The sequence below is a fragment of the Calidris pugnax genome, unplaced genomic scaffold (genome assembly GCF_001431845.1).
Source record: "Calidris pugnax isolate Ruff unplaced genomic scaffold, ASM143184v1 scaffold65, whole genome shotgun sequence".
Lineage (NCBI taxonomy): Eukaryota > Metazoa > Chordata > Aves > Charadriiformes > Scolopacidae > Calidris > Calidris pugnax.
This window is the reverse complement of record NW_015090785.1, coordinates 770,803-795,399: the sequence shown is the minus strand read 5'-3', so window position 1 is coordinate 795,399 and position 24,597 is coordinate 770,803. Positions and strand designations below refer to the sequence as shown.

The following is a 24,597-nucleotide window of genomic DNA, read 5'->3' as shown; positions in this document are numbered from 1 at the left end:
AGAGCATCACTTTCACTTATCCCAGTGCTGCTTTGCTTGTCCCTTGCATAGTTAAGGACTGCTAAAGTGAGCATACTTTATAGCTTCTTTTATATATAAGTAAGTATAAATTGCCTTCAACATACGTGGCAATCAGGCCACTGTACTTGAGGCTAACCCCCACCCCTCACTGAGCTCAATCCTAAAAAATAAACAAAACTCAGGGAAAAGAGGTTTGCTTGGCAGAAAGATTGAGCTAACATTATGATATATAAAACATAGGGCTCAATTCTGCAAGAAACTGAGTATTCTGGCCCCAGTCCCATCAAGCACTTAAGCACAGGCTTAATTTTAAAGCAAGTAGCAGATTGATTGACACCTGGAAGGGCTGAACCCATAATCCTTGGCATTGTATGTGGAGGAGTGTGGGTTGCTCTTGCGGTTGTGCCACAGCCAGGGCTTGCTCCTCCAGAGCCCGGGTGGGATGGCAGCGCCCAGGTCCCGGGTGGCAGCACCAGGGTTTCTGGGAAGAGCAGACCCCTGTGCCACCCTGTGCAAGGGACACACGGCAGGTGGTGCTACCAAAGCCTGGTGCCTTGCACAGGGTCTCAAGGTCTGGAGAGCGCAGCCATCCCCCTTGTTGCGGGGAGGAAAGAAAATGTGGAAATGCTTCCTTACACCAGACGAGAAGTTTCCTCCACCCAGCAAATTCCCAGCCATCCTGTGAAGGCTTTTGTGTGCAATCTGTCCTCTTTTTCCTGAGCTAAGCTCTTGCGTGTCACCGCTCTGCTCATGGGTTGTTCTGTCCAGGAGGAACAGACGCATCGTATCAAAGGGGCTCCTCTATGAGGGGAGAGGGAGCAAGTAGAGGGCTGATCTGTCAATCAGCTGTCAGGCGTCCTGGCATTTTCATGATGAATTAGGCTCTGTAGATGCTTTGTGGCTTGGCTAACAAAGAGACTGACTTTTTTTCTTTACCAAATTCCCCAGTGCTACTCCTACAGTACATGATTTTACCAAGATTCTTTTTTAATAGTTGAAAATGTAATACAGGGCATTGAATAAAAAAGAGAAACGATACACACATTTGAAGATTAATGTTATATCAAATTTTATTTTCTTTTGGTTTAAGATTTTGATGAAGCTGCATTATTGATACATCACCAGTGTCTGCTTAATGAGGTTTTGAGCTTTTCTAATTTTATATGCTTACTTGTTTGTGTACTTTTCCTTCAGAGACCATGGGTTATTGGTATTTTGCATCGCAGGGTACTTGCGTATGTGTTCTATGGTTTTGCATGCATTTATAATGTTTATTGAACAAACCCTAATTTTTTGTGTGTGGTATAAGTTACAGATACTTACTCCCCAAGAAATATTTCTTTTTCGTAAAGTGAAATGAATACTGCAGTCATCCTTCTTTCTTTGATCTCCTTAGTGTGTTTACATATCACTAGAGCTGATTGTTACAATGTTCCTTTTTTCTTCCTGAAACTGATTTACTTTCGGAATGGTGCTACTCTGTTGGTATTTATCAGTAATGGAAATCAGTCTTCTGGTCTGTAATTTTGAGCCCTAGTATAATTTAGTGTTACAGTATCTTAGATGACGTTCCTTTGATTTTCACAGTGCTGTATGGCTAGCGCTCACAAAGTAGAGGTGATGAAGTTAGGGCCATGTATTTCTGTCTTCTGCAAATAGTCCTGAATAGCTTTCCATAATATGATGAAATTTTCCTATTTTTAACCAGCTTGGAAGTGACTTGTCTAAAAGACACCAAGGCTTCAAAAGTACAAAAGTATATTTCTCTTGGAGATGCCTACTGATGGCAAAAAGTTGCAAAGAAAATAAGGAACAAAAGGTTAGTTCTGATTCGCTAGACATGGCTGGCATTGCAAGCAGCCTTACCTCCCACACCGCATAGCAATGAGAAGGGAGCTTGGTGAGAAAGTTCAAACTGCAGAAGATTATCCTTTCACAAATAAATTCTTTTAACAGGCCCCTGTTGAAAACAGTAAGATTATACCTCTGAGAAGAACCACCTCTCTGAAGAAGTGCTTATGCCACTTAAAGTTTTGGGGAAATTTTAAATCTTCTTGAGTAAAAGTAACAAAGTTTTCATCCTTTTAAATAAGATATGCATTTTCTGTCAAGAACAGGTCTATTAATTGTGACTGACTTAAGGAGCTAATACTCTTTAGAGAAAAAAAAATTACTGAGGTTTGCATAACAAGATATACTTTCATTCCTCTTTATTGCTGTGCTTTTTGAGTGACTGAAAGTTTCTTCAGCTTCCAAGTCAGGGTATCTAACGCGTTTTTATATATCCATTTAATTTACTTGTTGTGAGTGTGCAGCTTGCATTCTTCTGGCACAAATCATCTTGTTACAGTGCAATCCATATTCAGAATTATGGACTGGGAATATCCAAATACAAATTGTTATAGTAAGTTGTTTGATAGACCAGTGTAAATATAGAAGCTCTCAAAACATACTGAACATAGTTATGCAAGAATCTATTCATATAGTTTATTACAAAGTTGAAATGTAAAAAAAATGGTTTAAATAAAGTTATTAGTTTTTAAATCTATAGTTTTGATCTGTTTCAAGCACGTCTTTAAAAGAAGGCAGTAGGTCTTAAGTGTGACAGTGATGATCTGCCGAAAGGTGATGTGTCATATATAAGTAGTACATTGGAAATTGATGTAATATAATTCACAAGTATTAAATTAGGTCCCAATTCTGCTCCAAATGAGTCAAGAGCTAAGTCTGGTGAACTCCAGTGGCAGGGTCAATGGTGAGCGTCTTTTCTTGGATGTTTTGATGATGTGACATCAAACACATGTATGTTCATATCTAACTGATTAGTTTGATGCTTATGTGACTTTCCTAAATTCTGTTTTGCAAAATAGATGTTAAGTCCATGTGCTTGAGAAGAGGTGGTTGAGCTATTCTGAATGAGAAGATACTTTAAGAGAAAACAAGTCCCTTTTACATTTAAAAATCAGAACTACTAGTGTTCATTTTCTGCAATTTTTCATCTTTTTTTCAGCAACAGGAACATACATGTGGAAATGGCTGCAGTCATGCTCTTGCACATTTTCTTAATGGAAACTGGCAGTGCTTGCTGCTCTCCATTCCAAAGTCAGATTTCCGACAACCTTGACATTATTTGGAATTTATTTAGTAAATATATTGTAATAATGAAATGGGAGTAAAATGCCCATAATAAACTATTGAAAAACTTGAAAAAGCGGCAAAGAGGGTTTTCAGCAACAACAACATACATGTGGAAATGGCTGCAGTCATGCTCTTGCACATTTTCTTAATGGAAACTAGCTTGCTTGCTGCTTTAATAAAATTTGCTGTCTCTCCATTCCAAAGTCAGATTCCCGACAACCTTGACATTATTTGGAATTTATTTAGTAAATATATTGTAATAATGAAATGGGAGTAAAATGCCCATAATAAACTATTGAAAAACTTGAAAAAGCGGCAAAGAGGGTAGAATTTGCTGGGGCATTTCAGATGAGTTTCATAATCTCCAAGTGGTTGCAAGGGTGGGCGGAACGTAGTCAAATGCGTCTGCCTTCATCCCAGTGAACTCTAATCCTTGCTACATTAAGATTATGCTGTATATGACAATTTTAATATTTCATTGGCAAAGGTGGAAGGCATGAATGGCAGGGATGGAGAGAATGTCAGCCGTTGTCTTAGCTATGGTTAACTTCTTGAAAGTTGAGAGTGGGTTTATCGATGTTTGTAAAGCATTTGTTTTGGCACCCACTTTCCTGTTAGTGACAAATCTCTTTTTTTAAATTCTCAGCTTTGAAGCACTACTAATAATAATGGGAGCATTTTAATGTTGAAGGGGACTGCTAAGGAAAATCAGGAATAATCTCAAGTTTGATATAGCCTGGATTACAGGCATGCTTCTTATTGCCGGTGCATACTTCTATTTTGTGACTTTCGTTTTGAAAACTGGTGGTTCTTCAGCTTCTTCCTGCCCCTCCTAATTTGGTCTGTATTTGAAAGGTTAATTTTAAACAATGCGCTTTTTCTTCTTTTGCCTTGGGTTGTTTAAAAGTAAAGCTTGGGGAATGTTTCTCAAATGATGCAAGTTTCACTTCTTTTCATGCAAACTGATTAATGGTGGAAGTGCTGAAGCCTGCTGCTCTTGTTGAAAGCTTGCTTACTGCAGGGATTGGTGCTATGGGAGCCAAGGGCTGGAGAGAACATCTTCCATTCATGCAGGTCAATGTCAACAGCCACGTGGGTGTGAATAAAAAGGCCATTTGTGAAAACTGGTGACTGATTGCTATTCTAAATTTTGGGCTGTCATGTTTTCTGACAGTATTCCAGCTCTAATCTTTACAGATAGTACTGCAAGCTCAATCTAATTCTTCCAAATTAATCTGTTACCCTGTTATCTTTTCAAATCAATTTCAACTAAAAGTCAATTCTGGAATTGCATTCCTGTAAAGAGTAACAGACAAGTGACAGCAGAGCACGACAGTGTCTTTGAGACTAGAAATACATGAAGTGCAGGGGAAAACAATGCAATATCCTATAATACAGAAATGCACAGAAAACACATGCCTTCAGGAGGGTTGAGACCACTGGTCCTGAGCACTTGCCATCTGGCAAAAAGTCCTTGTTCCCTGAGGATTCAGGAAGGAGGCAGAGACCTCCTGCTGGAGAAGCTCAGTCTCATTGGAATGGCATCCTTTGCGGGGCGTGTGGAGTGATGTGATTGGGGTATAATTTCACACAGGTGTTCGGTGTCGTCCTCTGTGCCAGGATTTAATGCAAAATGCTTCATCTCTGCAGCAAATCAATATTATCATCGTACAGGAACAGGGTCAGCAGGTGGACTTTGCATGTCATGTAACGCATCCCCTGCCTGAGAAAAGAATAATTATCTTTAAGCCAGTCCTAACAGATGTTCTTTAAACTCTTCTTAAAGACCTTTAGTGATTGAGATTCTGCAATGTCCCCAGACCATCTTTTCACGCTTTTCTGTCATTACTGTAAGAAAGTTTTTCTCAATTTCTAACTTAAATATCCCTTGCAACTTGTTATTACTCGTAAGAATGTCTCATGTAAGGATATAGAGAATAGAATATTTTATATGCAGCAAATTTTTGCATATTTTAAGTTTCTGAGTATATCTTCTTTTTTTCATGCTGACAGTTCTTTCAGCCTTTATTTGTTAAACTCTTTAAATTCCTGACCTTTTCCATTGCTTTCCTTTGGATTCTTTTCAGCTGTCAGTTAAGTGTTTCCTCAAATAGCCCGATACTTGCAGAGCTGGGCCTTGTGGCAGGCAGTTTGAGGCCAGTGGGTTCCTTCAACTGGTCAGCGTGTCTAGAGGGAAGAAGGGAGAGTAGAATGAATACCTCATGGGTCAGGAAAGAGTAAATGTGAAACTCTGGAGTTGTATCCCATCCTCTTGTAGCCAAGTTAGTTGAAGCCTCTGGGATTTTGAGGAGGCAGACAGCTGTTGCAGCTGAAGTATTCACTCTTGAGGATTATGAGCAAATAAAACCTCAGTTTCTTCTGTGGTCCTGTATTATGTACCATACCTGCCCTGGACAGCTTCGTGCATAACTTAGTTACATGAAACCCTTGAGAATTACGCCTTGTAGAAAGCAACAAAAGCTTATCTTTGTATTGGGAGGCATTACCAATAGTGTAGCATGTGGGCTGCGTTGGTTTTTTTGGTTGCTTTCTTCCAGAATGCATAAAATTATTCCATGGGCTGCTTTTTTTCTGTCTACATTTCACTACGTTTCAGATTTATGGGTAGCTTTTGAAAATTGTTTGCTATCTTCTGGTGTTTAGGGAGAGTTAATATTGCCGTATTTTGGCAGTGGCTATAAGGAGATTAAAACAAAGTGAGAAACAATTTCACAGGAATGAATTTTTTAGGACTTTGGCTATTTTTTAAGACCTCCAGGTTTTAAAGCTAAGTGAATGTGGGACAGGCAACTATTTTTAGACAAGGACCATGAAATGAATTGCTTTAATTTTTGCTGTCATCCTACCAAGTGCAAAGGGAACTATGCATAGACATGGTTTACAGGTTTTTGATACCTACAAACACATTTTAAGTATGAAAGCTTTTTCAGTTCAAAGTGCTGCAGAATGTACTCTGTTTTGTATCCCTCTTGAATTTCCACAGAATCTTGTCGAATTGAGAATAGGAGGTCAGATTCCCAAATAAGCAGTATTTCAAAGTTTATTTGATTAGGGCATTTCCACTGTGACATGGATATCTTTTGGTAATTTAATCACAAGTGGAAGCATTTTCTATACATCTTGTTAAGTTTGCCCTCTGGCTTGCCGTGATGGGATGGGCTTTTTCATGTGTATCAGCAGAGTAATTTCTTCTGCCGTGTCTTTCTTCTGTATTGTTCCCCAGTTTCTCGAGCAAACTAAATCTTTTTTTAATGGAATAAGTGTTCTTAATATAGGAAAACTCAGGTTAGGAATCCATCTTGTTTTGCTCTTAAAATTAACTCTTTGGTAAATTAATAAGCAGTCTTTCTTTTTTCCATGTGATAAGGCATTGAGAGTTGCCAGCAGAGCAGTGGGATGAACTTCATGAACCTAAATGATGACTGTGTATCTCTTAGGCCCCATGGCATATAAAGTTGCAGCTACCACAGTGAATAAATTTATTTGATGGTATAATCCTTCACTGATGGAAATAGCAGTGGTTCTGAGTTGTTAAGACAAACATCTATAAAATTAGATTGGCTTAACTCAATGCCAACAGTAGCTGCTTTGCTTCATACTTGAGTTGAATATATGGAATGCCAGTGAAGTTTCAAAATCTAAAAGAAAATAGCCAAAAGCAGCACATGTTCAGATGAAGAATTTGGTCATGCATGTTTTCCAGCAGCTGTTTTTATTTTAGGTTTAATTTAAAATACATTCAGCTTAATTCTGTGTTCAGAATCATCAAAGCCCACCAAAAATCCTCAGATTTTGTTTCACAGAGATCATTATCAAGTTCTGAGCAATTGTATGTTTATTACTTTCATATTTTGCATTTCTGGGGTTTCGTATACTACCCAAGGGCATGGTCTAACTCAAAGAATAACAGGAATCGGCATGCTTTTCATTTACCCTTTTTTCATTATTACAGGCGCGCTATATTAAGATCTGATTTAGAAACAAGCCAGTTATACTTTTTAACCTCCTGTGTGTTTTATTAGGTTGCTGAGGTTTTAATTTTTTAATAGTTATGAAAAGAAGGGATTTTGGTCCCGATTCCCGTTCATGCTATGGCCTTTCTAGAAGGTTTTGTCTTAATAAAGTTGTATATATATATATCTCTTCAGCGGCTGATCAAAGTAGCAGAAAGGCCAAGGTATAAATGGGAGAAGCCCTTTGTGTCTATTTTTTTCCTATGAGATAGTTGTACCCTGCAGACCGCTGTCCTTTTCTTGTGCTTTACTCGCCTCAGTAAGTACTTAAGCCTCACTGTTTCTCATCAAGTGTTCTGTACCATAGTGTGGTTCAGTTCACATAGCAGCACCCATATAGACAACTTTAGGTAACAGCAGTAAAAAGTTATGCTGCACAGCACTGCCCTCCCATCCCAAATTGTATTTCTTACATTAAGGAATCTCAGCCCAAGACTTCTAGGATTTAGGCTTCAGGATTCACTTAAACGTCTAGAATTCAGGAGAAAGTTCTATCTCCATGTTGGTTCAGTCCTCTTTCTCTGTCTGGTTATGGGAACGGGTTTTGTCATGTCAGTTCTTACCCTAGAAGACAAATCATACGAAGAGCGGCTGAAGGAGCTGGGGCTGTTCAGTATGAGGAAGAGGAGGCTGAGGGGAGACCTCATCACTCTCTACAACTACTTGAAAGGACACTGTAGAGAGGTTGGTGCTGGTCTCTTCTCACAGGTAATTAACAATAGAACGAGAGGGAATGGCTTCAAGCTCCAACAGGGGAGGTTTAGATTGAACATTAGGAAGGAATTCTTCACAGAGAGAGTGGTCGGGCATTGGAACAGGCTGCCCAGGGAGGGGGTGGAGTCACCGTCCCTGGCTGTGTTTAAGGGACGTTTAGATGCGGTACTGAGGGATATGGTGTAGGGGAGGACTTTGTAGAGTAGGGTAGATGGTTGGACTCGATGATCCCAAGGGTCTCTTCCAACCTCAATGATTCTATGATTCTATCAGAAAAAAATTGGACTCTTTTTGCTTAAGTAAACAAATAGCTGTCTGCTGTTAATCACATTTAGCTTGCTGCTGTTGATTTGGTAAACTATAGCTGAAGGACTTTGAGTGAGCTGGTTGCTATAGTCTAGTTTTTATTATGTTTATCCTGTATGCATGTTGAATAATGAAAATTACAAAGTTTATGGGACAATCAAAATGCTTTCAGTGTATTTTAATATCAAGTGCCAATTAGCTCAAAACCAGGCTGAACTGGGCCCCAAGTAGACTGATGAGCTGACATCAACAAAGCTATTGGTGTGAAGTGTGACATCCTGCGCATATTTTAGAGAAGAGACAAACTTTGCAGGAGGCCATAAGGAAATAAATGTTGGAATTTAAGAAATGACAAATATTATTTTGTGATTAATATTTTACTTGCTATTATTTGTTGATGAAAGATTACAAAATTGCGAGAGTCTGAAATTGGAGGTGGAATTGTAACTATAGTAGATTCTTTGTGTGGTAATGAAATGATCTCGGGTGCATATTTATTCCCTAGCTCTGGTTTGATTTCTGCAACCAGATGATGACTCTTTTCCTCACTGTTCTGCCAATCAGATTTTGGCTGATTTACTGCCTAAATTTGGAAGTACCTACCCCAGAATTGGCAAGATTAAAACCTTGTTGGATGCTTTTTAGGTCAATATTATAGTAATCTGACTGAAGTGAGGAAGGTCAAAGGAAGAAAGCTGAGCTGTGGGCACCAAGATATGACAACGAAATAACTGCTCTCTCCCCTGTTTTGCTTTAAGCCTCTGTAAATGGCCATTTAGTTGAATATGACACTGAAGATTCTGTGAAGAAAAAGGCGACACTTGTCAGTTCTGTCAGTTCAGGGGCAAGTTACTTGTGGTAGTAACCTTGAGTTACACCTTGAGTAACCTTGAGTAACCTTGAGTAACACCTTGAGTTAGGTGGGTGGAGGAAGTGGCAGTGGTGTGCTGTGTGTGACATGTAGGTGTGATGCTGCTGGCAGTGTGAGGGGAGGGCAGCCAAGCGGCAGGTGCCATGCTCAGAACATGCAACCTGGCAGGTCTGCCCTTACCACAGACATCAGCCTGGTGCCATCAGACTGAAGGTGCCAGTTCACCAGCTCGGGCTGCAGAGCCAGGAATAGAGATTGGGATTCAAGCTAAGCAACTGAAACACTAAATTACTTTTTCCTTTTCCTTTGTTTTACATTGTTGTGGGCCTGCTTTTTGAGGGCAGTGTCTCTTGGCACACGCATTGAAAGGACTAGTGGCTTAATTTAGCTTCGATTTGAGCCAGTGGTGCTTTCTTATGGCTGGAGAAAAAGGGAATTCAAATTCTTCTCTAGCGCACTGAAGGAAGTAGAAAAATGCATGTTGTTAATGAAAAATTCTGGTGCATGTTTTGAAAAGTGGGTGAGCACAAGCCATATAGCTCAAATCAACTTCTTCCACTTCCTATTTTAGGTAAGTGAAACAATCATTGAGTGAACCAAGTTTGTGTATTCAGGGCAGTTTAATTACAGCCTTAAATAATAAGTTGGGTTACATTGATGATTGCCAACTCCTGTTGCTATGCTGGGCTGCCGGGTGGTCTTGGACATTAACTGGGTGCATCATGCCTGGATTGTCTGCAATTTTGGGTCTGCAGAGGCAGCCTCGGATCCACTGGGATATTTGTGAGACCATGTTCTTGTGAGATTTGTAGCCCAGTTCTGCAAATCCACAAGTTTTAGGTAGGCAAGGCAAGTATCTAATCATGCAGGCACTTTGCCAGAGCTTTTGAACTCAGAATGTGATTTAATTGTCAGAGAACTAAATTGGTTGTCAGGAGTTGGTCAGTTCCAAGCCTGTCCTGTGTGTTTTTCTCAGATTTGTTAATCTCTCTGCTTTAGCCTCCTTGTCTGAAAAATGGGTTTAAAAATAAAAAGAGCTACTGCCTACTGTGAGATGGGGGCTGTAAGATGGGAAAGTTGCAGTATGATAAACACCACTCAAGATTATGGCTAACAGTGAGCAGAATGCTTCCCAAAAGCACTATAGATGGGGGCTGTAAGATGGGAAAGTTGCAGTATGATAAATGCCACTCAAGACTATGGCTAACAGTGAGCAGAATACTTCCCAAAAGCACTATAGTCATCTCGCCAGGTGCAGAATTGTCTTACAAAGGCTATGCCATGCTATCCTATTGGTTTGCAAGTAGTTAGGCAAGTTTTGGCAGGGAACTTTTACTATGCTTTATGATAGTGTGTTTTGTTTCATTTTGGGTTTTTGAATTGTTGTTCATTACCTCTCTAAACTTAATTGAGCAATTTTCCCTCCTAAAATTAAAATTATTTTTTTTTCTTTTGAAGTTCTTAGAGTGTGTGTTGAACTATAGCAATTTGACTGCACTGAATTCACATTAGTCTCGGTACTTCTCTTGTCTCCCAGTTTTTATCTGGTATTGTGACATTATGCAGTGGCTTAAGCACTCAGTGTTCTATAAGGAAGGGAAGCCCTGTGTGCATTTTAGAGGTAGGAAACAAAAGCACTGAATCTTAATCTTGTATTGTTGACTTCAGTAGGTGTGAGATGGTTCTTTAGTAAAGTACTCAAACACTGGAGAAAGTGTAGACGTTTGTATACACTACGTACCTGTTGTTTTCTCCTGGTTTGGGTCTCTTTCTGAGATTTCTTGTGCTGCGATTAAGGATTCCCATGTCCAGCAGGGCATTCCATATGTTAAATTCCCTACTCTTAAGTGTCTTTTGGGGAGTTGTTTATCCTTAGGTGACTTACTAGAAGCCTCAAAGGAAATGAAAAGGTAAATTCTTAGAATCACAGATTGGTTGAGGGACTTTACGGTGTCACCTAGTCCAACTCCCCTGCTCAAAAATTCTTAGAATCACAGATTGGTTGAGGGACCTTAAGGTGTCATCTAGTCCAACTCCCCTGCTCAAGCAGGGTCACCTAGTGCCCAGAAGTGAGCACGGTATTCTGGGTGTGTTGAATTCAGTACTTGCCAGTAGGGAATAGAAGGGAAGATTACCACTCATCCTAATATACTCCAGGATACAATTAGCCCCTTTAATGTCCTTAGGGCATGTTGCTGACTCAGTTAAAATTTTCTCATACCCAAACCTTTGCCCCTTTTGGGACATCTTTTCCATACTAATTCAGGTTCTGTGCTGAGAATCCCTGTTTTCTGTCAGCTTTCTGCATACACTCAGTGGGCTTGAAAGCTCCCCGAGTGTTCACTGTGCTGCTTTTTATGTGATATGATACATAATGTGCTGCTTTACTGCATGGCTGATAAAGCATGATTGATTCTTGACAGCGTTGCTAACACTAATTCAGCAAGTTGTCAGAGCTGGTAACTCATATCCAGTCAGTTACCCCCAAAAGGTGATTAGTTTTTGTTAAATGGATGCAGTCACAGTTTATTGAAGTGACTGTATAGCTCACTGTTGATTACGCCTGATGTCCCTGCTTGAGTTTGTCGATTTTTGAGTGAGTAAGACTTAACATTGTAAAAGGAGACTTATTTTGAATTATGATGTGTTTTTAAAAGTCAAAGTGTTAAGTTTTCACTACCCTTCAGCTTGAAAACATCCTGTCTGATTTCCTTTGTATTTTCTAGGATTATTTCTCTGAGAGGTTACACAAAATCTGAGAAATTTCAAACCAAAAGAAAGGCTATTTTTTGTTTGCTTTTGTTGCAGAACTTAATCAGAAATGGGTCAGACAAGTACACGAATGGATCTCAGAAATTTCAGCGTGCCATCAGTGAGGAAATGTTTTCTAGACTAAGAAATAGTGGCAAGATAGGTATCTTCTTGGCTAGACATAATGGTTTACAGTGGATCCTTTTGTTGCTTTTGTTTTACCGAAGCAAAAAACTTCATTAACTTCATTAAGAAATGAAGTTTGGAGTGAAAAAGGCCTGACAACCATAAATGAAGTCACGGTTTTTGATCTGTTTTAAGAATCTTTATTCCTTGTTTTCAGCTCCGTTTTCATACTATTCATCTTCCCTAACACTAAACTGCCATAATGGTTCCATTCCAGCACTCTGAGCATAGTCAGAATGAACTCTGCAGAGAGCCGGCAGTTTAAAACAGTGCTTTCTTGAGACTGTTTATTTATCAATTGGCCCTTGAATCTTAAGCTGAAAACAGGATGCATATACTAGTAAATTGTGCTTAATGTCTTGCTAGGAAGATCTCTGTCTTGATGAAATTCAAAGGTGCAATATTAAAGGTCTGATCTGCAGTTTGGACTTAAACTTCAGTATCTTCATCTAGTTTCAACTGCAGAAATGCTCAACTAGTAAAATGACATTAGTGGTTTAATAGTCCTAAATAGATCCACATTAGTCAATCCCTGTAGTAAATCCTTCCTTTCACCAAGTATACAAGATCGGAATCTGCCTGCCACACGTGTTTAGAAACCAAAAGCCTGTTGATGGCAGCGAGGCCTGTCCCAATAGATGTGATGAATCAGGTCCCAAGGAGAAGCAAGGGTTTGGTGTTCTGTGCAGAGACCCAGTCCTCTTTGATGGTAAAACTCCAAATAACGTCTGGCTGAGGTCCTAAGGTAAAGGGAAAAAAACAGCTATTTTGGTACCCGCTATAAGCAGCACATCGCTTCTGCATTAGAATTTATTTCCTTAGGAGACAGGAGAGAAGTCTTAGAATTTGCTTATAAAGGTAATGTTCTTGTCTCAATGTGAAAAATGTCTTCTAAGTATTTTAAACGAGGGCAGCTGCTGCTGCTACCCCGATAATTGTGCTACATACTATTGCGACAGATCTTGAATAATTACTCAAGTCTTCAGTGTCATCTAAAATTACTTAACTCGTGTTCAGAAAAAAAAAGGCACTAGAAAACATGTTGGTTTTGGCAGCCGCTGTCAGAAAATTATAACTGAAGTGACACATCTCATGAAAAAGGAAAAATTGAATGTGTTTGTCTGTCTTTTCTAATTATTATATTCTTATTATATACAAAATGGAAGGTTGTTCTGACCTTCGGAGGTCTCGATGTTGTTATTGACATGTTTATTTAGTGATTGCATAAACTTTCAGAATTGTTTCAGCTAATATGATGATATGAAACTATAATGGTCTTCTGACTTCCTACATATTTTTGTTAGGTCACTTTCGTTATGTCTTTTGGAAGAGAAAGTTTAGGCATTTCACCCCTCCAACTAAATACATGTAGTATGATGAATAGAAAAAAAATCTTAGAAGGATTTAAAAAATTTGCTGAAAATTGGTGTTTTCCTGACCTTGAGTACCATTTTTGGCAAATGTTTTCAGGGTAGGTGTATCAGTGCTCTTTAATATATAGGATATATGTGATGCTTCTTGTATCTTAAAATCTGGGTCACATTTGCAGCATTAGCCAGCCCTAATAGGGATGCTCTCTTCCCTGGAAATACCTGCCTGAACGTACTCAGAGATCAGTTTGAAGAAACAGAAACAGTTTTTCTCAAAGAGATTTAGAGTAAACCTTTTTACTGAAGGAATGATTCCTCCATTTGTTTTCCTGAAGCTTGGTTCTTAAGTTATATGTACCTGCAGAGAAAGGGGAGCTTTTGACCAGGAGCTGTGGAGCCTGTCAGCCTGAGGTCCCTTCTCTTCTCTGTGGACATTCTGCCTGTCTCTTCACCACTCTGGGGCTTGTCCCCAGCTCATGCAACCCTGCTTTCAAGTACCCTGCAGAGGAGGAGGGATCCACATAGAGCACAGAATGGTTTTGAGAAGCATTTCAAATTACCTGAGAGCCTGTAGCACAGTTATGTAGTTTATTTGCAAAATTCGCTATCTAACTAATGTAGTATTTTACAGACATGAAATCAGAGTAAGTTATGGCGTAAGCAAAAATGAATCTTGTTTTGTGTTACTGTTCATTGCCGCCTTTTGGATATGCTGTATAATGCCAGACACATGAAAACCACCAAGAAACAATTCTGTTTGCATTATATAAAGACTGGAGACAAAACTCTTCAGTTGGAAGCTGTGTTTGGAACAAATATACCAAAAGGCCTGCTAGGATGATTGTTTTGGTTGTCTAGGCTTGTGCCTAAATACCTGAGTGGTGATTCCCTCCTCTGAAAGTGTGTTAAACTCAAAAATGAAGCTGAATTGCAAGCTCAGAGAATTATGTGATGAAGTTATCCATGGGTCAGATCTGGCTCAGGCGCTTAGTTGTCGTGGACACCAGTAATTCAGTACAATTTTGTATTTGTTCATATATGAAGAATGAGTGCTTGCAGTCAACTTGGCTAGTTATTCAAAATCATTCCTGCAATTCTGTTGTAATTATGATCAACGCCTCTAAATACTTAAAGGATGAGTGTCAAGAGGATGGGGCCAGTCTTTTTTCAGCAGTGCCCAGTGACAGGACAAGAGGTAATGGGCATAAACTTGAACATAAGAAGTTCCATCTAAACATAAGGAGGAACTTCTTCACTTTGAGGGTGGCAGAGCCCTGGAAGAGGCTGCCCAGAGAAGTGGTGGAGTCTCCATCTCTGGAGACATTCCAAACCCACCTGGACACGTTCCTACTCTGTCAGGGGGGTTGGACTAGATGATCTCCAGAGGTCCTTTCCAACCCCATATCATTCTGTGATTCTGTGTATCGAGGAACATAAGACTTTAGCTGGCTCAGACTAATGGTTTGTTCTACCCAGTTGCCTTTGATGATACCAAAAGGAGATGCTGTTTAGGGAGCAGCGCTCCCTCTTTCAGTAGGCTCCTCTTCGTGTTGATTCTTTATGTTGTTGGCCCATCTTGTGCATTCTGTTATTTTCCAGAATTGCCTGTGAGAACTGGTGACCTGCCTAAGTCACAGGTCTGGTCCCTTCTGCATGTCAGTCCCCTGCTGGGGGAGGCTGCCAGCCCTCAGCGCAATCACTGATGGAGCTCTCTCTGACTGGGTCAGCTCAAAACAAGCCTTATTAGCTCAGCTCAACCCTGGTGTTGATGCTTGGCTGCTTTGGCTGCAGAGGGCAAAGGAATATCACTGTAGGGTCCTTCCAGCAGAGGTGGGGTGGCCCCAGCTCTTGCTGCAGGTGCTGGCACTGGCTGCTGCTGGTGGTGGTATTGCCTTTGCACTGGCAACCAGTCTGTGCTAGGGACTTCTGTCTGCAGCGGTGACTGCAGCAGTTTGGGGCTTAGTCTGTACAACACTTGCATAATAGGGAAGCCCTTAAAGGATATGAGTGTGTTTTAGCTTTTTTATATATATCTGTGTGTGTGTTTGTGAGATGTATGATCTTTCTTTGCTACCTTTCGTACTGGGTTATTGAGCCTTTGAAGAACAACCTATGAAGGGTTTTTCTAAGTTACATTTTTAAGCTTGCGATGATAAAAGAAATTCCAGTAATATTTTGATAATTGCTTTCACTTAAGGCAATAAATAATAAACACATAACATGGGATACCATTTTGATATACTATCATTAATTTGAAAAGAGATAAAAGAGAAATTTGAATAAAATCTTTTAATTGATTTTCTTCTTATTTATCTTTAAAGTTACCTAATTTTTCTGAGAGCTTTTAAAGTGACTTGCCTGGATTGATTCCCAGTGGAATTTTCCTTCCATACTAGATTATTGTAATTAATTATAAAATTGAGCTTAACCTTTTAAGGTTGTCAATATCTAAGGACAGATGTCACAACTAACAAAGGCTGACTGTCAGGAAAGATTAGTCCTGAATCTTGGGGGTATTGTGGGGGAGGAGGGGAGCTGTCATTACCTCTCAGGTGCTGTTCCTATTTTGTTTTGGCTTTATAAATGATTACCACTTCTCTTTCCAGCTGGATAAATATATATACAGTTTGAACAAAAATGTTTTTAAAAATACTAACAAAATAGACAAAGTAATTGACTTATGTGTGTTGAAAAGGTTTTTACACATGGAGATAAACTGTGGATAGTTTGATAATCCTGATCAGTGTATGCAGTTTTAAAGCCAGTGAGAGCAGCTGAAGTACATCATTGTAATTGGCAGTGAAAATTTGTTAGATGTAAGCTGTATAGAATTACTGAAATATCTGATCTCTTGTAAGGCATCTCCTTATTTTACAGTTTTCCAAAAATCCTCAACTACTGTGAACAAAACCTGTCTGTGTGCATTAGATGCAAGCTTCATGGCATGCCCAGTTGTTTGGCTCAGTACAGATTATCTAACCATTCTTTCTTAAGCATCTTCTACAGTAAGACCCCAAATTCTTGTTACTCATCATTTGCATTTTTAATTTGGGAGAGGGCCTTGTAGAATTTGATTAGCTGCTGCAGAATTTGACCATTGTGTGCCCAGTGTTGATGCCTGAAAGGATGTCTCTCGCTGCAGACAGAACTTAAAAAAGACAAAAATGTTGATTCACGCAAGCACAAAACCTCCTAACACAGCACTTTTCTCTTTTCAAGCACCAATTTCAGGGCTGTTTGCAGAATTCTACTGCTACTCCACTTTTGCTGAATGTTCATGTTTCTCAATATATCTAGTAGCCTGGAAACCTGACCTTCTTAGTTAAAAAGGAAGAAAAATGAATTTTTGTATAGATGAACAGAGTCTATACAGAACATTTTTTCGAAGGGCATCCAGGAGTTCTGCTTGGCCTTGTAACACCTCAGGCTGGACCCTTAGAAATACGTAAGAGGAAGTTAATTGCAGCCATGTAAGTTATTCTCCTGTAAATTCTATGCACTTGAAACCTACCCCTTTTTTGACGTGGAGCTTGTTTGAGTTTGCATCTTATTCAATATTGAAAATCCCATTCCTCTTGATTTTTTTAGTTTGAAGAAGATGGTGAGACATGCCTAGGAGCAACAGGAGCCTGGATGTTTCATAAAAATATCAGAATGATCTGTAGCTCAATGTCTTTGTACTTGTCCTTCCTTTTTAGGATATGCCTATAGTTTCTTGTTGTTTCCTCCGAATGTGAGCTCTTCCTTTTACGGGATTTTGTTTTTTCTTTCTGGCATATCTTGATTCCAAAACTGAACCTAGAAATATTGCTGTATTTCAAATCACTTGAATAAAGACAGGTATTTCCAGAGGCAGCAGAGAACACACAGAGCCTAATTTCTTCTGGATTTAAATTCCATGGCTGGATTCTTTGATGTCTAAGTAAGTGTCAATTCCAACAGAAGATTTTTCTGTCATGGAGGAATTAATGCCGCTCTCCTTGGTGGAATCTCTGGTATCTAGTAATGGTCAACTTCTTTAAGTTGGGAAATGAACATTTTGCAACAATACTATAGTAACAGGTGATAGCCACTCCAAAGGAGGAGAACTTCAGTGATGACTTACAGAAAATGACAAGCAAGACATCTGTTGGTGTCTTGTGCTATCAGTCATCGAGTGATAAGGGTATGTCTGACCCAAAGGAGATGAGATCTTGTGTGAACATGCAAGTCTGAACATTCAAACCTGACTTCTCTGCTTCCCTCACTTCAAACTTGGCAGCTGGAGCCAGCAAACTCTCAATTCTGATGTGAAAGGTGTTTGTGACACACGTGGTGTGGGGTGCGGCTGTGCTGCCGCCTGCAGAGCCATCAGGAGTCTGGGCTGAGGGGTGTCATTTGTCAGAGGTGGTCACCCAGGTGCTGGGTTTTTGCAGAGCTGAATTGGGTTATGGATCGGGGCAGCAGAAATCTGCTGAAAAATGTGTCAGAGTTTTAATAATAACTCAAAGCCCAATCACTAGAAAAATCTTGTATTTTAAAATACTAAGCTTCCCATTACAAAATCAAAGAAAATTAGTGTTCTGAACTAGTGAAAAGGTCTTCTGCTTTGGAGAGATAAGATCCTCTTGGTATCCAGAAGGGCATGACATTTTTCCCTTGTTTGATTATATTAGGTATATTAAATGTGACCTCATTGTTTAAGGTTGCTCAAACTGCAAGAGTTCAAAAGATTTCGGATGAGATTTTTTCAATTTATTTTGCTAAGCCTCTGTAGCCATTGTAAATAGTCATTCTTTTATCCTTTTTAGGATATGCCTATAGTTTCTTCTTGTTTCCTCCGAATGTGAGCTCTTCCTTTTACGGGATTTTGTTTTTTCTTTCTGGCATATTTTGATTCCAAAACTGAACCTAGAAATATTGCTGTATTTCAAATCACTTGAATAAAGACAGGTATTTCCAGAGGCAGCAGAGAACACACAGAGCCTAATTTCTTCTGGATTTAAATTCCATGGCTGGATTCTTTGATGTCTAAGTAAGTGTCAATTCCAACAGAAGATTTTTCTGTCATGGAGGAATTAATGCCGCTCTCCTTGGTGGAATCTCTGGTATCTAGTAATGGTCAACTTCTTTAAGTTGGGAAATGAACATTTTGCAACAATACTATAGTAACAGGTGATAGCCACTCCAAAGGAGGAGAACTTCAGTGATGACTTACAGAAAATGACAAGCAAGACATCTGTTGGTGTCTTGTGCTATCAGTCATCGAGTGATAAGGGTATGTCTGACCCAAAGGAGATGAGATCTTGTGTGAACATGCAAGTCTGAACATTCAAACCTGACTTCTCTGCTTCCCTCACTTCAAACTTGGCAGCTGGAGCCAGCAAACTCTCAATTCTGATGTGAAAGGTGTTTGTGACACACGTGGTGTGGGGTGCGGCTGTGCTGCCGCCTGCAGAGCCATCAGGAGTCTGGGCTGAGGGGTGTCATTTGTCAGAGGTGGTCACCCAGGTGCTGGGTTTTTGCAGAGCTGAATTGGGTTATGGATCGGGGCAGCAGAAATCTGCTGAAAAATGTGTCAGAGTTTTAATAATAACTCAAAGCCCAATCACTAGAAAAATCTTGTATTTTAAAATACTAAGCTTCCCATTACAAAATCAAAGAAAATTAGTGTTCTGAACTAGTGAAAAGGTCTTCTGCTTTGGAGAGATAAGATCCTCTTGGTATCCAGAAGGGCATGACATTTTTCCCTTGTTTGATTATATTAGGTATATTAAATGTGACCTCATTGTTTAAGGTTGCTCAAACTGCAAGAGTTCAAAAGATTTCGGATGAGATTTTTTCAATTTATTTTGCTAAGCCTCTGTAGCCATTGTAAATAGTCATTCTTTTAAAGAACAAATAGTAAGAGGTCAAATAATCCATATATATATGACTCTGTATTTCATTACAAAGGAAAGTTCACAGGAGAAGAAATGTATCTATGATTGTTAGAAAGACAGCTATTTAAGAAGAATCGTTCGTGTATAAGTAAAAGAAAAGCTTTAATCTAAAGAAGTGTGTATAGACTTGTGAAACATTATTGATAATTCAGAAGATAATGAGGTGTGAGGAATACTAGTTTTCAGCTGTTTACAGGCAATCTCGGTTAAATATTATCAAAGAGACAGGAGGAATGACCTTAATGTTTCTATGGTTAATGAGGGATGATTTTCTATAAGCTTGCAATTCAAGATTGGCAGGCTTATTTTTAAGTTTAAATATCAAAGAAATTAATGAGCTTAGTCATTCTTTATGTTAATTCCTGATTAGTCTATGTACTGAAAATTGAATGTAGGAGAAGAACAATGGATTTTCTCTTTCTACTAATTTTTGTTAAGCTTTATCACTGGTATCCCCAGTTCTTTGCAGCTAAGGCTTTGCAGTTCTCTTACCTTTCACAATACTTGATAATTAATAATAATATTTTCTGTTATTGGGTCGAATTCTAATGTCCAGTGTCAGTAGAGGAATGTTTAAAAATAAATAAATAAAAAATCACTTAGTCTACACTTTCAGTTTAAGAGGTAACTTGAAAGCAGTAAGACGCATACAAAGAAATAAATCTTTAAAATCCCAGTCCCTGGTTTTGGTAGCACTATTTTTCTTTTCGGTGGTGAGGCTTGATTCATGAGCTCTGAGGTGAAGTGACAGTGCAGTTGTCTGGTGCCCTTAGGATGGGAGGGAAACCTGCTGTGTTCTTACCATTGTTAACAGACAGGTAATTTGTAGCGGTAGATTCCAGATGCTGCAACCTTTTTTCTTTTTTTTTAAATGTCATGCCTCATACTTTTTAAGTTACACAGCATTAACTCATTTCTCATAGATGTCCTAGCTGGAAGTTTAAATGGTCTCACCTTTGCCATCAACTTTGTGACTTCCAAAATTAGCTAGTATTATTCAGCCTTTTATTTTATTTTATTTTGCTGGAAAAGTAAAAATTTCAGTGAGATGTCAAAGTCAGCCAACACAAAAAACGTGTAGAAAAAATAATCGAGGTTCTGTTTAACTCATCCAAAATCTGAAACAAATGTGCCAAATAGGAGTAACTGAAGAGCCTTGGGAGAAGTCTCTTGGGAGGGAGTTTAGTCTTCATGGGCATAAGTTTTCAAACCACCTGTACACACCACGAGAGCAGTGGAGGGGTGAAATCCTTCATCCTTGCTGTCCCAAAAAGGTTGGGAAGGAAGAACATCTGATGATCCACACTAACCTTGAAGAAACTTCATGCTGGTAGGGGTGGGAAGAAAAAACTGCCAGCCTGGCCATGCTGTGGTGTTGGTGGTGGTGTTCCACCCTGCACTGGTGGAACCAGTCTCAGGAGCTGGGTCTGGGCTGGGGACTGTTGGGCTGAGCTGCACAAGGGCATTGACTATACAGAGCAAGACCTGTGGTCTGCCCTGGGCCCCTACTTTGACACTGAAGAAGTCACTTCGTGCTTCTCCACTGCTTTCTCATAATTTTTTGTTCCTTTAAGTGTCAAATGTTGTTTGACAGGGACTGCATCGCACTATTTTTTTTTATTCCCAGTAAAATGCAGTCCGGATCTCAACTGAGACATTTAAGAGCTGCTGTTATTACAAATGATATATCATTGTTGTATCTTCCACCCTGTTAATCTCACTTCAGATTAATATGTCTGTGTAGCAGTTTAAATTATAGAGCATTTCTAGTGTTTCTTAGCATATTGTTGAGAAGAAAGGCACTAAAAGGCCTGCACGAGGTGCAGTGTGAATGTGATTTCCCCTTTCATTTAGCACATTTTTAATTTAACTTAATTTAACTTTCTTTTTAATAGAGCAGAACTGGTTAAAATTTTCCACTGAGAAATATATTTTCCTTAGAATACTGTGGTTTTGTTTGATATGCAGGAAATTCTTATTACAGGTTAAAAAGGAAACCCCAAAGTTAAGGTTTGGCATAGAAAATACTGAAACTTTTGCAATTTAAAGAGTAATTTTCTTTCTATGGTATCAAAAATACAAATCAAAACAAAGTGAGTATTTTCATTTGGATGCTTAAACTCTTGATTCACAACAATAATGATGACTCTAAACCTCTTTGAAACTTCTCACAGGAAAAACAAAAAACTTGGAGTTCTTCATTGCTTATGTATATAGGAACCACATTGCTTTTCCAAACCCCTCTGGTATTAGTTGTTTAAAACTGTTTTTAAATCCCTAGTGACTAGATTTGAGGTGTATGTAATTTGAAGACATGAACCTTTGTGACATGATGTAATCTAAGATGGGCTTCTCAGAAACCTCTGCTGGGAGTTTGGGTCTGTGTGCTGTAGGAGACCTGGGAAACCTGGGGCACAGGAGAGAGCATCCTGTGCAGGAATGTGGTCTAACTGTGTGATACTCTCTGTCCAGCTCCAAAGGGTTCAAAAGGCATTTTTGGTTTATATTTTCATTTGCATAGAGTGTTGTTTTTTTCTTTACAGGAGTTTAGAAGGGATTGAAATAGAATATTTTTATTTCCCGAAGTTGTGTTTTAAAGCAATGCTGTGCTAGTCCCTGGTGAAACCAGAATAATATACACAGTGCGTGGTGTTGAGTGAGGCAGCTGGCTCCCGTTCTGACTGCTGGAGGTATGTCAGGATTAATCCAGTGTGTTTGTATTCAATTTCTACAGTTTTAGGTTCTTCAGAGCGTATTACACTGGACTAGGCTTAATTCATATAACTAAAGTTGATGTTAAGTGTCACGCCTATGCAGCTTCCAATTCTTTTTGTGCAATTGGCCTGTTTTTTTAGAGGAAAATATCTTAGCTTTACATAGCAGTAGTTTTCCTGGAGGAAATGGGCTAAGGTAAGAAAATTGTCCTGTGCTTGTACTGACAAATACAACACAGTGGTGCAAAGGGGCAGAGAAAATTAGTTGAAGTCATCTGCGGTCTGAAATATTCAGCAGATAGGCAGTTGTGGCTCAGTAAGGGTTTTAAAGATGCAGTGAAATGTAGAGACCAACAAGAATCCATCTCACCCTGGTTCTAATGGAAAACTGCAGAAGGAATACCAAATTCAGTGCTGTGCAGGATGATGGATTCTGTATGATTAAGGTCTCTGGTAGTACTGTGCCCACAGTAGGATTTCCTTTGTCGTCTTTTCATGTTTGCATGAGGATTTAAGCATAGGTGAAAACATTACGGATTACTTATTTGTGGATTAGAAAGGGAAGAGGTTTGTCTTACTGTTGTCACTTAAAGGTGTTACAGCAAATAAACGTGGCAGGTGCACGAGCAGTGTCAGATCCGCAGTGCACAAAGGATAAACACAAGCTTGCTTTCTCCTGGTCTTGTATTAAATCCCCTCTGAGAGGCTTCAGGAAGGCAACAAGGGCAAATGGCTGAGAAAAGTTAGTGTTCTGAACCAAGGATCCAAGGCATTAATGATTTCAGGGTTAGAAATTCTCTTTTCATTCTGTTTTGTCCAATAAAAGACTTTCTTGACAGTAATTTGTTGATGCTGATTTCTTTTGCTTATTTCCTTTTTAGAAATTCTCTTTTCATTCTGTTTTGTCCACAGTACTCGACAGTAATTTGTTGATGCTGACTTCTTTTGCTTATTTCCTTTATTCAAGGGAATATTGTCTAGTTAAAGGCTGAAAGCCTCAGCTATTTATTATTACAAGCCCCTTCAAACACTAGATAGACTCTGCTGTCTATATATAGGGCAGATGTTCCACCAAAATTTGTATACCTTCAAACTCCAGGTATGTTTCTAAATAAAAGTTTGAGTCAGCAACACTTCAGTCAAGTAACTCTTCCAGCCAGATGTGCTATAGTCTGGGTACCCAGTGACAAACCCATGACTGTTGGCTTTCTGGTAGTAGTACTCTTCGCGCTGCCTCTTAATTTGATCATTTTTTATGCAGGGAACTAGTTTCCAGGTCCAGGACAGAAGAATCCTTTCATTCTTTGGCCCAGATACCTTCTCTTGCAGTAAACACAGACCCCAAGGAACAAGCTGACCTTTGGGCAATTGTAAATCAGTTTCTCCATTCAAACCTGGTTTTCCTTTCCTTTCACACAGGTTGATAAAGTGTGTGGACAGCCCAAACAACAAGAAGGGAACCTGTCATCGGACAATATAGTGCCAGTGAAGGAAGTGACTGAAACCCAGACATTCGTGATGGCTCACGCTAGTCTGAACAATAAAAGAAGGTAACCCTAAGCAACAGTTGCTTTGAAATAAACTCTGTGCTTCACACTTAGTGCAAATGGTTCCTTGCAATGTAGTGTTCAGTCCAGAGCTGCAGTTCTGTCACCCTGTCTCTGTGCTCTCCAGCCGTTGCCATCACTGATAGTGATGCAGATGTGTTTGTGGCATTACGCTGCAGGTCTCTACAAGAGAAGCTTTTAACAGGCTGGACTTGATGTTATTACTTAGCACCAATGTGTTCATTATTTCCAGAAACTTTCAATGAAAAGGGTAAAAGCTTTCAGTGAAAAAGTCTGAGTAATTTCCAGAGTTGAGTCTAAATTACTTAAAATAAAGCTGCCTAGGCCTTTAAGGACTTGACCTTACCCAGGGGCAGAGGTGGGAAGGGGGAAAGGGTGAAAAGCAGAGATTCCTTGCCCTCACACAAAGTCAGTCCCTCATTCCACAGGGCTGGGGACGAGTTATAAGATCCCTTGCAATCTCCTTGATTTGTTAGCTAACAGAGAGAGAGCAGAAACATTTATGTTTAGGCTTGTTGTGTCTGCCTTGGCTTCTGTTCTTCAGCTGCATGCCAGTGGAGACACTAGGCAGCTGAATTGCTGCCACTGACCTTGGCAGGAGTATTCCTGCTCCCAGACCTCCTAGTCTGTCTTTCATTCTCCTTGTGTAGCTCCTGGATTGGTTTCCTGTAAATTCTGAGTGGGGTGGGAAGGATTTCTTTGCAATCCCACTTGTGATACACGAGTAGGTGTCAGGGCTAACTGACCCTAAAATCACAACAACGTATTTCTGGCTAACATGTTGTTCTCTGTAACACCAGTATGAATCTGGAACAACTTCAGTGAATTGAGTGGAATCGTGCTGGGCTTACACCTCTGTCTGAGAACGGTGTCTGGTGAGCCCAGGGAGTCCATGTGTATCTCTGTATGATGGACAGGTGGATGACAGACAGAAATACTAAAATTTCCACAGCCTGGATTCTGGAGTTTGAGTTGTGAAGATGAGATATTTATCTATTTCTAT

At 39.5% G+C, this 24,597-nt stretch overlaps 1 protein-coding gene across 3 annotated transcripts in view; it reads left to right on the top strand.

Moving 5' to 3' along the window:
- The window catches only part of LOC106902631 (glypican-5-like), a 409,372-nt gene that overhangs the window by 88,793 nt on the left and 295,982 nt on the right, over window positions 1-24,597 (top strand). For all 3 annotated transcript variants that reach the window (XM_014966275.1, XM_014966274.1, XM_014966276.1), the window contains one exon: window positions 23,446-23,576. In XM_014966275.1, coding sequence (XP_014821761.1) covers window positions 23,446-23,576 — 131 coding nt within the window. The remainder of the gene's footprint in view (window positions 1-23,445; window positions 23,577-24,597) is intronic.